This window comes from Leptidea sinapis, chromosome 46, assembly GCF_905404315.1.
Source record: "Leptidea sinapis chromosome 46, ilLepSina1.1, whole genome shotgun sequence".
Classification (NCBI taxonomy): domain Eukaryota; kingdom Metazoa; phylum Arthropoda; class Insecta; order Lepidoptera; family Pieridae; genus Leptidea; species Leptidea sinapis.
In genome coordinates, this window is record NC_066310.1 from 731,104 (window position 1) to 744,417 (window position 13,314).

At 35.2% G+C, this 13,314-nt stretch overlaps 1 protein-coding gene across 3 annotated transcripts in view; it reads left to right on the plus strand.

Annotated features, from left to right (window-relative positions):
• Positions 1 to 13,314, plus strand: part of LOC126977946 (ran-binding protein 10) — a 58,146-nt gene continuing 44,832 nt past the window's right edge. For all 3 annotated transcript variants that reach the window (XM_050826649.1, XM_050826651.1, XM_050826650.1), the window contains exon 1: positions 1 to 225. In XM_050826649.1, coding sequence (XP_050682606.1) covers positions 33 to 225 — 193 coding nt within the window. In that variant the 5' untranslated portion in view covers positions 1 to 32. The remainder of the gene's footprint in view (positions 226 to 13,314) is intronic.

The window sequence follows — 13,314 nt, forward strand, 5'->3', positions numbered from 1 at the left end:
AAATGACATAAAGAAAAATACGGAAATCAGAAATGGCTGCGATGGGTAGTGGACGAGGGACGATGGATTCCCAAAATCAAGTGCAAAGTGATGCTATAGATCGTTTAAAATTGCTGTATCCCAATGTGAACGAAGATGAAACACCACTGCCAAGGTCATGGAGTACTAAGGACAAATTCAGCTACATCGGATTGTCGCAAAATAATCTCAGAGTGCACTACAAAGGTAAGAACTTTCAAGGTTTGTTTATGGAATAGCTATTTTATAGAAAATTGCGATGTACGGGAAGGTAATAACGTACGATCTATACAAGCTTATAATATGCGTGTAAGATGATGTGTCAGCATGAAATTATTACATTCCATCTTTTCATAAAATAGTCACTCAAACAAAGAAATCAGCTGATCGTATATTTTGCGTCAACATAATATTTCCAAAATTACCAACTAGCTATACTGCGCATTTTAATTGTTTCCTCGCATATATGATCATATCAGGTTATAATTATTTTATTAATTTGTTTAATTAATTAAACAAGGTCAAGTTAGGAATATAGGAAATAAACAATTCTAATATAAATTGCATTGAATGTCTATGTTTTCACAAAGAAAAATTACGCTACTGTTTTATAATATATTATAAAATGTCTTAAATTTTTCTTAAATGAATATTACAAGTTGGCATAAGATGTGTTTTGTTCAGAAAATGTTAAAATTTTGACAATATTTTTATGACTGAAGAAGTATTTATTTCATTGAATTTACTTTTGTATCTGATCTATTGCCACATTTTATCAATTAAATATCTATACTTAAGTGTTAAAAAATGATGTTCCAGTGTTATATAATTGCTATTCAAGTATTATTAAATATATGTTTTACAATTACATAGGTATTTTTATATTTTATATTTTTTTAAATGTACACCATACTTTTAACTGATTTAACTGATACCTTAAAGCAGGGCTGAGATTTGCCACTGATATAAAAATAAATAACCGGTATAAAAATATATATGTCCTGTAGTATCACATCGGCCACTACAATGGCACAAGCACTGGTATCATCCAATGATAAACAAACCTTGCCCCAAGGAAAGGATGCCAACTTGAATGTATCCTATCCCAATCTGCTGACTTGTGCAGGCACTACACTCCTGACTTAGCAATGGTATGACATTCGAGAGGTGTGTCAGCAGAGACCTTGTAACCATAGAGATGTGTATTCAGCAGAAGGTGTAATTCAACCCCCCTGTTCTCTTTACACCCGAGAGAAGCACACGGCATATCATTAATTAACTGTTGTTACAATCAATCAGGTTGTGTTATCTTCTCTAGTATTCAGTACACAGTGATGAAGTTTTGTATTTGGTAATAATGCTAGATGTTTACGATGATAATGCTAAAAAATCTGTGCTAGATCACACTTAAATATGCTAAAAATAATTCCCAAAAAACTTCTTGTCTCTTGTTACATTCTAAAAAAATTAATAGTAAATAGGTAGGGTAATTTAAAATGGAGTACATAATATTATTTGTAAATCATCAATATTGGATTCATCGTGTTTGTACTTTGTGAGTTAGTGCTATGTTGAGGGGCTATCTTCAAAATCAAAAGTTATTGGCATCACAAGTTACTCTTTAATCCCAATGATCAGTTTTTAGGAAAGACATTTTATTGTATAATTTGAAAAACACTAAAATATGCAAAATGCTTAGGCCAAATTTTTCATGCCAACAGGTATAAAAAAAAGCCAAAATGGCAACACTGCTAGTACATATTGAATTACACATATTTTTTTATCTTAACCTCGCTACAAAAAAGATAAGGGTTAGAAGTATAATTAGCAATTTATAATTATTGTCCATTTTTATAAATCGCTTAGTTTGGGTGACTTGTTGAAGTGATCACACTCAATGAAATATTGTGCTGCTACACAGTATTTTTATACTTTTTAGTGCATATTCTATCTATTGGTTTGGAATAGTGTTCTTGAAGTCAGTTGTTTTTTTGTTAATTTTTTTTATTATTATATAGAATCTAAAGTACACCAACTAATAATTTGTCTAAATATGTGTAGATTTTTTTATGGCAATAAGGGATGAGACGAACAGGACATTTAGCTGATGGTACTTGATCCGCTCTGCCTATTAAAGTGCAGTACCACTGGGGATTCTTGAAAAACCCAAAAATTCTGAGCAGCAATACAATTTCGCTTGTCTCCTTGAGACATAAGACGTAAAGTCTCATTTGCCCAGTAATTTCACTAGCTACGGCGCCCTTCAGACCAAAACACAATAATGCTTACACATTACTGCTTCACGGCACAAATAGGCGCCATTGTAGTACCCATAATCTAGCCGGCATTCTGTGCAAAGGAGCCTCCCACTGGTAGATATACTTTTGATAAAATTTTGCAAAGCAGCAATGGACATAAGCACATTGCAATTTGATTACAGTCAGTCAGAAATAATGACACAGATCGCACCCCTACTACTGTAAGTCGTAAAGGTGTTCTATTACATCATATTCGACAACGACAGTTACTTGACCATAATGACGTTACAGTAGGTGATTCAAATGTCGGGATAGCATATAAAAGATTCGGCTGAGTATTGTTAATTTGCCCCTAAAAATTTAGGTGATCCGTTACTTTGTCATGGATCCCGTGATCAGAACCTAACAAAACTCCAAATGAAGGACAGTCACAACAAACTGTACCAAAGAGTGCAGTCACCAGATCTTGACCTCACCTGAAATAATCGCATCTATAGCGTAAAAAAAAAGCACAGGGTGCCGTATCAGCGGCCAACGCGGTCACACGTGGATCGTACATGCCTCATATCTGCAGAGTTATTGCAGAGTTATTATTACTCACATTATTTTTGATTCAATTTAAAATCTTTGTACGAGTACATCCTCTTTAATTGAATTATGAATCACTCGGTCATAAATATCTCTTTTTAGTTATTGTCATATTGTGTGATACTACCAGCCCGCTGCGACATATTCTGATGGATTCGATAATTATTTAATATTTTGGGACATTTATGATCTAAATTTACGTCATGCATTAACTGAAGAATTTGTGAGAATATTTACCATAATAAGTGGCCAACACTAACATATTAATGTCACTGTTCTATTTCTTTTCGACTTTCATATTATATCAGTAGCTATGGGGATGAGGCTGGGGTCTCAAAAGCGGGGTGGCGGAGGTCTAGACTGAGTCTAGACTGAACGATTTAGGCGAGAGCATTGTCCGGACCCCGGGGTCAAAGGATAACCGCTCGAGACATACAGGACTAAGAACTTCGCTGTAATTGAGTCAGTGTAAGGAAACGTACACACGGTATTCATATTCATTTGTATTTATTTATTCAAAATAGGATTTAAAATCACTTATTAAACGTCAAAAACAACCGCCCACGGTTTTCTAGAACTCTGTTGTAGGTACTATCCAGACGACGCACGATCAATAACTAGTCAAAAATTTTTGTCCCTCCAATTCTTTATTGCTAACTACTAAAGATAACATCAACAAGATATAGAGAGGCCAGAGGGCACTAGAGGGAAAACTGGTATTGCCTCACCGAAAAATATGGTGACAAATATGGCTAAGGGAGTCACAGATGACAGCCTGCAGGTCATGAACTGGTCATGTTGCGAGAGAATAAGGTGCAGGACGGTTCTAGTGTGGGCGAAGGGCTTTAGAGGAAGAAAAGTGTACGGACAACTATTATTTAAAAAGGTTTCGTGGGCGTCACAAATGCATTAAGCTCAAGTTAGCAATACTTGATGTCAGCTAAAGGACTCCATTGACACCATTGTGGTAGAAAAAGTCTCCGAAGAAAAATTATTTCTTATAAAAAAAAATATCTTTGTTCAGTATTTTAATATTTTATTGCTGCTTACAACTTACAAGTTTAAACAATAATTCACATGAAATTACTTACAGAGCTGGACACCTCTTGTAATCACTGCGTGCATTTTCTACATTATAAAAGTTTCCAAGGTTTCCCACAGAAAAAATAATTGATTTGTGATTACAAATATGTCTTTTTACACATTTGTATTCTTTTTGCTATATTCCTGCCTCATAGCATTGCATTCACACGGAAGCGGGCCGGAATGGCTAGTTCTATATAATTACAAGTCTTTTGAGCAACTCCAATAGATAAAAACAAAAATAGTAAATAAATGACGGTGCCAGGACCAAGACGCCTGGGAAGAGCTTTATTAACCTTTCCAGATAGATTATAAGTTTGTGTATATTATATATATATAATATACTGTATACTGGGTAATTTTTCCTTTAATAAAAACTTATTATTATTATAGATAAGACTCCAATGAAGTGTGTGAAGCACGATGTTGGTGTACTCTCTGGTCTCGAACGCGAGCCAGAGCCAATGTAAAACAAATAATCAATGCACCGCGATGACCTGGAGTTCGCTATCGATCCCCGGTGTCGTCGACTTGCTTACATCGTGCTCGAAACGTGCATCTACAAAGAGGACTTGCTTATCTCTGTTACTTGATGCGCGATCATACTAATAGCGTTTTCTTGGTTCAACTAATGCGCTAAGTTTACTTTCTTTATGCTTTTACAAAAATATCGAATATGAGATATACTAAAGTCGGATATTTACATAAAATACTAACATTTTTTAGTAGGTTTTCTGTGAAAAAACCTCGTAGTATTTATATCGCTTGTGGGATTATCTTGTTAGATAACGCGTTATAGGTGGCTTTGCAATGCAGTGCTGCTCTTGATTCCTCATTCTTCCCAAAATTGTGAGCAATACCGCAATTAGGGTCGTCCCTTTACGACACAGGAAGTTAAGTCTCGTAATCCAGTCACCTAGCCGACACGCTGAGCAAAGAACCTCCTTCTGGGACCTTATCATTACCATATCACCATGTTGACGGTTCTTATTATCAAACATGTTTATGAATGATGATCACCGGCCGATACCCGTTCAGAGAGGGTTCCATGTTGTGTACACTATGTCTTCGCTAGTCTTTGAAACAAATGATTCAAATGGTAAAATGCTTACTTGCTGTTTCTTCTTATATATTTACGCATCATCAGTTCATATATACATTATACAGCATTTGAGTGTGTGCCAAACGTAGAATGCACACGTGTTTATGTTCTCGTTTTTTAATTGAATGAGAAGGTGTAACTGAACACGACCATGTACAGTATTACATAGGAGTAACTGAGCAGGCCATCAATACCGAATTGTGACTTGGTTTTATAATCCCGATATAATTTGGGTGCTGCAAAGTGCTTTTTATGATGTTTTACTTATACACATATATATATATATATATATATATTTATTTTTATGCAAATAAGGGACAAGACGAGCAGGACGATCAGCTGATGGTAATTGATACGCCCTACCCATTACAATGAAATGCCGCCCAGGATTCTTGAAAAATACAAAAAAACTGAGCGGCACTACAATTGCGCTTGTCACCTTGAGACATAAGATGTTATGTCTCATTTGCCCAGTAATTTCACTAGCTACGCCGCCCTTCAAACTGAAACACAGTAATGTTTACACATTACTGCTTCACGGCTGAAAAAGGCGCCGTTGTGGTACAAAGTGCAAAGGAGCCTCCCACTGGTATATTTTTTTTTATTTCTCTTCAAATTCTTAGCAACCAGTTAGAGAGTCAAAGATAAGTATAAGGGATGTAATATAGAATTTATAATATCAACCCCTGCATCAGGCTGTATCGTACATTTGCTCATATTTTCCTCGAGGGATTGGAAGTCGTTTAGAAATGAGGTCACCCGATGCGTGCTGTCTCAAAATGACCTCGTAAATCTAAATAATAATCTATTTACGTTTCTAGTATGCGAGTGTAAGGGCGATGTTTATCATTATCACTTTAATTGACTTGCCACATGACCGACTCTAGTAAAATTGTTCGCCCCTAAGTTGTTACAATTAAACTTTTAAGGTTAATCGTATCGATCGTACAATTAAAATTTCATTGCATCTACTCCCCATGTGCTTAACTCAGAATACAGAACAAACCAGAAGGAATGTTCAATTACATTTGTATGCAGCGTGTTGTGTCCAAAATGACTCCCCGCCCGCGTAGTGTGACCAGGCATCATGTCATTACCGCTTTTGGGGTAAAATTAAAATGTTCTGTAGGAACGACTAAGTAATTTGGTAAACACATTAAATAGGCGAAAAGTAAGTTATAATGAATTCAATATAATTTCCAATTATTATTATATATCCAAGTTACATTGGCAAATAAAATAATCTTTGCTTGATAAGGCGCAGTTTGTAATAATAAATTGGTATTGTGAAAGAAACAATTTGAGATAAATTATTTAATGATATTTAGCTTTTAAACATTTTATGGCTAATAATATATATACAAACCAAAATATAAAAAAAATATACTTACTTATTACTTTTAATTTGGTAGTTAAGAAAGAAAAAGCGACATGTTTCAGTATAGTATTGAGTTTATTAATTACATTCTCATAATAATTTTCACACAGCAATATTTAAAAGATTTAAATTTTTTGAATAAAGTTATTGAAAGAAGTTGGGTTAATTAATCGGTTATTCGGTGGCAACACCTACGAAATAGAAGCTTAATGTTCTTTGACAAATAAGTAACGTAAATTAAATTCAATATTTTAATGAAATGTATTGGAAATGTGGTACTAACAAATGAAACGTGATTTCATCCGACTTCTTCGTATGTTCTACGACATAATCATATAAAAACTGACAGCAACAACTAGATGTAAACAGTACCTAAGTCGGCCATTGACTAACGGCCGTTACCAATATACTATCTACAGATAGAGATAAATTACTACCTTCTACTGTCAGTAATTAGCTGTCAATAATCTGAAGCTCTCCCAATATACCCGATAAGTCATTCTTATCGCATATTATGTATATATTATATTGGGACGCGTGAATTGCAATTTCCATACAATCTTCTATCGCTGGTAAGCTTTACGTCGTCCCATTGACAGACAGCGTGTACGGATAAGGTGAGTTACCGTCGATAAGTTTATTGGGACAGAAAAGTCAACGATAGCTACGATTTTTATCTCAAGTAAGAGATAGACTGAATATTGGGAACGGCCGCAATTGACAAGTTCTGTTCAGGCATTATCTATAGAAAAATAAGTGTTTTATAAAAAATCGTTGTGTCGTAAATCCTATTACTCCACAGCTGAATATAAGTGATTAAACAGCCTGGAACTAGATTATGATTATTTTATAGCAATAGAAGTGACTGTACAATATTGTATATTTTTATTGAAAAGATCGCAAAAAAAAAATGCTGGGAGAGTTTCTTGCGCCGCTTTTTCTCTCTCAGAGCGCCATTTGTTTCCGAAGCGGTAGTATACTGTATCTAGTATATTAGAAATGAAATCAAAAAGGAACCAATTTTGAGTAAATAAATGCCTTTTATGCGTTTTTTATAAAAGAATATAACAAAATGCCCAATAACCCGACTTGCAAGTAGAATTGTATTATTGCTTACAAATAAATTACGTATTATTTATAACATTACGTATTTGCTTTAATGAGTTAGTTAAGCTTCCACTTGTGTTTTGTAGTTACGTTTAAACGCACATCATAATAAATTAGTTATAATGTCCGAGGTATATATTCAATCCCTAATCGATTATAATCCAGATTTATATAATCGTTCGCACAATCATGAATCTACAGTTCAATGTTCAATTCTTAGATTTAAAAAAAGACAATACCAAAACGTTCTATAGGTCAGTTATTGACGTGTTAAATGCAGGAAGGTGATCAAAACATCAATCTGTGATCGAAATGTACTAGTTATTCTCATCAAGAATTACTTCATACAATATATTTGTTAAAAACATGACAGTTTATAAATGTTAAAAGTTATACATTTTACTATTTCACTTCTCTGCATCTGCTACAGCATTTATCACGGGGAGTGCTCAGAGGAGCTGTTCGTGTTGATTCCAGCGGCCGGATTCAACCACTGGACTAATGACGTAATCGTCAAAATTAAAAATATTACCCGCATCACGTTGACGTCTGGCATTCCGCAACCTCGCGTTTTGCAAGAAATTTCTTGCCTTCACAGCCACTTTTTGGAATCAATAACCGGCTGCTGTTTTCCCTAGCTGATACGTCTTACGACTTAGGGACCTTCAAGAAAAGAGCATATCCGGCAACGCATCTCTTGACACCTGATGTTGATGCGGATGTCCATGGGCGGTTGCCTCACCAAGTCACCACTCCCCATCCCATGAGTCTATTGCCCGTTTGCCCCTTTTTTAACCGACTTCAAAAAAGGAGGAGGTTCTCAATTCGTCGGTATTTTTTTAAGTTTGTTACTTCAAAACTTTCGACTAGGAGAACCGATTTTTGTAATTTGAAAGCTAGTGCCTCCCGAGTGGTCCCATTGTAATTTGGTCCAGACAGTGGCATCCATGAGAAAAACATAAAAGTCTTAAATTTTGCTGTACATACGTATAGCAAAGTGGATGATAAATTTAGGAATAACTCAATATCACGCCAACCGATTTCGATGATTCTTTTTTTATTGGAAAGCATATACTTCAAAGATAGTTTGGTTAGGTTCTGATTACGGAATCCATGACAAAGTAACGGAAAACTGTCTGTAATCAAATTGCAAAGTACTTACGTTGATTGCTACATTGAAAAATTTTGTATATTTACACATATTTAGACAAATTGTTAGTTAGTGTACTTCAAATTCACTAAAAATCATAAAATAAAATAAAATTAACAAAAAAACAACCGCCTTCAAAAACACTATTCCAAAACAATATATATAATGTGCACTAAAAAGTATAAAAATAATTGCGTATTTTTATACAATCTAATTAATTAATCTAATTCTAGTTACGATTATTGTAATTTTTGGAGTCGGTGTCATCCAAGATAGGTTTGTTACTACATACATAGTTAATAGGTGAGATGTGCTTGAGTCGTGAGGAGGCGAGAGGCGAGAGCTGGTTGCGGCGGAAGGACACCGATTCCAAAAATAACAATGCAATTATTTTTATACTTTTTAGTGCACATTATATATATTGTTTTGGAATAGTGTTTTTGGAGGCGTTTGTTTTTTTATATATATTTTTTTAAATGAATACGTTGAATTTTAATGAGAAGAAGTAGTAAGAAACTCATTTGTACTCATATTATGAATATATAATAATTACAATGAATATAGTGACCCAATAAAATATCTTACACGAGTCATTTAAAAATAAAAAAAGTGATTGTTTAATGTAGATACTTATATTATATACAAATTAAATTTGAATACAAAACTCGCTCGAACTCGACTCGGCTCAGTGGAAAAGCGCTTGTAAGAAACGCGAGAGGTCACGGGTCCGAGTCCCACATCATTCATTTTTTTTTCAAATATAATTTGTGTAATTAGTTAGAAGCGACGTAATCACTTTAAAAAAATAAATTACTTATATATAATATAAGTAAAAAAACCACAAGTTACAGAAGATGTACATCCACACTGTATGTATATTACTAACTATAAATATATAAAGATAACTTCACAAATAGGCATCGCCTATTCTAAAACAATCTGGAAACCTTCCACGCAGTCTAGTTAATTAAACAAGTTTTATTGGTAATGTCATGCAAAATTATTTCGTACATGTGATAACCATTCAAACTACGCGTGATATTATATTATCGATAGTGAAAGAGAATAATAAAATCGATTCATAGTTAAACGCTTTGAAAATTGGAGAATTAGTAGACGAAAAGTTATATTAACTGATTGTTAGGAGCTATTGTTATTAACACTTGGTTGAATTATCACTGCTTATTCATATGAGGTTACAGTTATGTTAAAGCAAGTCGGTAATATTTTTTCTTTGTCTGTGAAGCTTCTTTTTGTCCGGCTTCTGGCTCCGACCCCTCATACGTACTATCTCCTCATACTATCTACAAATATTGATAAATTACTACCTTAATTTATTGAAGTAGGCGTAACTTTGCGGAAATCCCGGAAAGAGTCTCGTGCCAGATTTTGGCGAGACAACACGTCCTGAGGATGCCTCGTGTAGAGGCGGAACACGTGTCGAATTGTTTAAAGACAAATATTGGCGGAATTAGCACTATTTGGATCCAGTGGGAGACTCTTTTTGATACCAGTGGTAATCTGTTTTGCACAGGATGCCGGCTTGATTATGGGTACCCCAAGGCGACTATTTCTGCCGTGAAGCAGTAATGTGTAAGCATTAGTGTATTTCGGTCTGAAGGGCGCCGTAGCTAGTGAAATTACTGGGCAAATGAGACTTAACATCTTATGTCTCAAGGTGACGAGCGTAATTGTAGCGCCGCTCAGAACTTTTGGGGTTTTCAAAAATCCTGAGCGGCACTGCATTGTAATGGGTAGGGCGTATCAATTACCATCAGCTGAACGTCCTGCTCGTCTTGTCGCTTATTTTCATTAAAAAAAATCCAGTAGTCACTCAGCTCTTAGCGTTGCGTAGAGATTGCTTTATTGAGTGTCTTCTAGCGTTTGTTCATTTCAAGTACAATGGATGGCTATAGGATAAAGTACATTTATGGCGTTGGATTTTTAAAAAATATAATGCAGTTTAACAAAATTTAATCTTAGATGTTTTATTATAAATTTTCGCACGGACAAGGCCTCCTCAAAAGCCTATTTATATCCCATTCCATTATTTCATAAGTTTCTCTTTTCCAAATTAAGGGGGGGGGGCATTGTCCAGCAGTGGACGTTTATCGGCTGAAGTGAGGATGATGATGATCCGTAGATCAGTTGAATATATCGTAAATCCTCCATTATCTTAAGTTAGATTATTGTTCTTGTAGCTAGTTTATTAAATTATAATAATGAAATTTGGTGTTTTTTGCCTTGCGCAGTGTGGGTATTGGAGCCTTCGATCATTTTAAAGACACTTAAAGATAAATAATAAGTCGCGTTCGTATATCGTACTATCGATAGATATACCCACAAGTCCTCTGATGACCATGCCAGCTTGGAGTGCCTGCGTGCTGTTGTATCTTAAAGGTTGCTGCGTTGCTTTTAATGCTCATAAAGCCTTAATTCTATAAGGAAATTAATAAATCAGTCTTTTATTATTTCCCATTAGTTACATGCAAATTTTGCAATACTCATAATATTATATTCTTACATTTGTTTTCATAAGCAAAGTTAGGACACATTACGCCATAAAAATAAATGCATTTTTATTTGTTATGAACTTATGGCTTGACTACGTTATAAATCACCAGCCAATGCAGAATATCACAGATATAACCGATATGTTATTGTCTGAACAAAGCACTGCGTTGTCTACACATACAGTAGTGCGTAGTTGAGCCGGTTTGGCACCGGCACCGACCTGCGGGCTGGGAAGGGACAAAGAGGCGAGAGCTTCGCAGCCATTCGAGTTTAGAGTTTCGACATGAGCCGAAATGGTGCATCAGCTAACTAGGTCAAGCTCGCCCGTCGTCACGTGCGCTCGCCTCCCACGACCCGCCCGCGACCGCGAACAAAACACTGCTCTACTACACATGGCATTATGGTGCATAATCTCTCGCTTGGCGCACGTTACCCTGATATCGGCCTTGTTCATGTACTTGTACGATTATGGCAGCTCACAGCTGGCGCCTGGCTCTCGGTAAAAGAAACCTTAACCTCCAAGACACAAGAAACGCATTTGTCTGAGGGCGGAAGCTTGAAACAATGACAGCCGTAGTTACATTTGATATAACTAGTATGAATATATACAAGCAAATGATATAAATTATTGTTTGTGTTTGTTGTGTTTCTGTGTTAGCCTGGAAAAGTTGTTATAGTGTTGATATTATATAGCGTCGTGATCGCGATGACTGATGACAAATGAATACAAATGACTCACTGAAACATACTGAATTTCTCTCTCAAATTGTAATATTGTACAATTAAACTTATTATTTAACAGCCTGAGGGCGGTCGCTCCATTATCAATTCATGTTATAGTAACCTTTACCACACCATCGTTCTTTACATAATACTTTTGTTTTGAACATTTTCTGGGATCTTGTTGTTAAAGCATATACATCGCCCCACAGACTTACTAACTCGACTTAGCGGAGTAGTAGGCATTATAAGTTTATGTCTGTTCCAGGTGTTAACATTATGGTTATGACAGTTTCTAGCAAATTCACATATGTGCCTATAAACATACATTACAATCAGGGACGTGCATATTATCATATAGGCAATTAGGCAGTGCCTACCTCGTTATAACCCTAAATAAATATAGCACTAGTGTTACAGTTAATTTAGTTTCATTGGGTTCCGTTATTTATAAGCAAACTTCTATTGAACACCCACTCATAAAATTTTTCCTTACACTAGATACTAGAGATCCTACGTTAAGCAATTTTTGCATATTCCAAAGCTCAACTACGACTAGTTAGATCCTCAGTGCCTACCTTGCTAGAAAACCAATGCACGGCCCTGATTACATCATCAAGAATATATTGAGAAGCAAAAGTCAAGATGTTAATATCTTTAAATTTTGCTCTCAATGATTCTTTAGGACCTAGGTTATAAATAGCACGAATAGCCCTCTTCTGCACCACAAATATTGTATTAATATCGGCAGCGTTGCCCCATAGCAATATACCATAGGACATAATACTATGGAAATTATTAAAGTATATTAGTCGCGCCGTATCTATGTTAGTTAATCATCTAATCTTTTAACCGCGTATGCTGCAGAACTATGTCTGTTCGCCAATCCTTCAATATGTGGGTCCCATTGTAATTTGGAATCCAGAGTATAGCCAAGAAATACAGATTCCACCGGTTCTATCACCTCTCCGTTTAACAAAACACGTTTGCATCTACGAAAGACCAACTTGCCGACTAAGCAATATGCAATATTCTATAAACAGAGGTTTATGTGTCATTAAGCTTGCTATTTAAAATCGATAAGGTTACAATGGCGTCACACTTTTCGCTCTGTTTTAAGTCTCTCTGAATCTTTCTGCAGTGATGGTGGAAATTGAAAAACATTAAGTTACCTTTAGCGTTCTGTAACTAGGACCCAATCTTTAAATTGTCGATCATCGTACTGATGTCCGATACATAAACAATTAGCGTATTATTTCGTTATTATTGAATCTTATAAATTAAAATAATTACTCGTTAAGAAAGCACAGTTCGTCAGAATCTTTTATTAACAGAAATCACAAAATAATAAAAAGGATACAATAATTATAATTAATTCCCTCCTATTCTACATAAT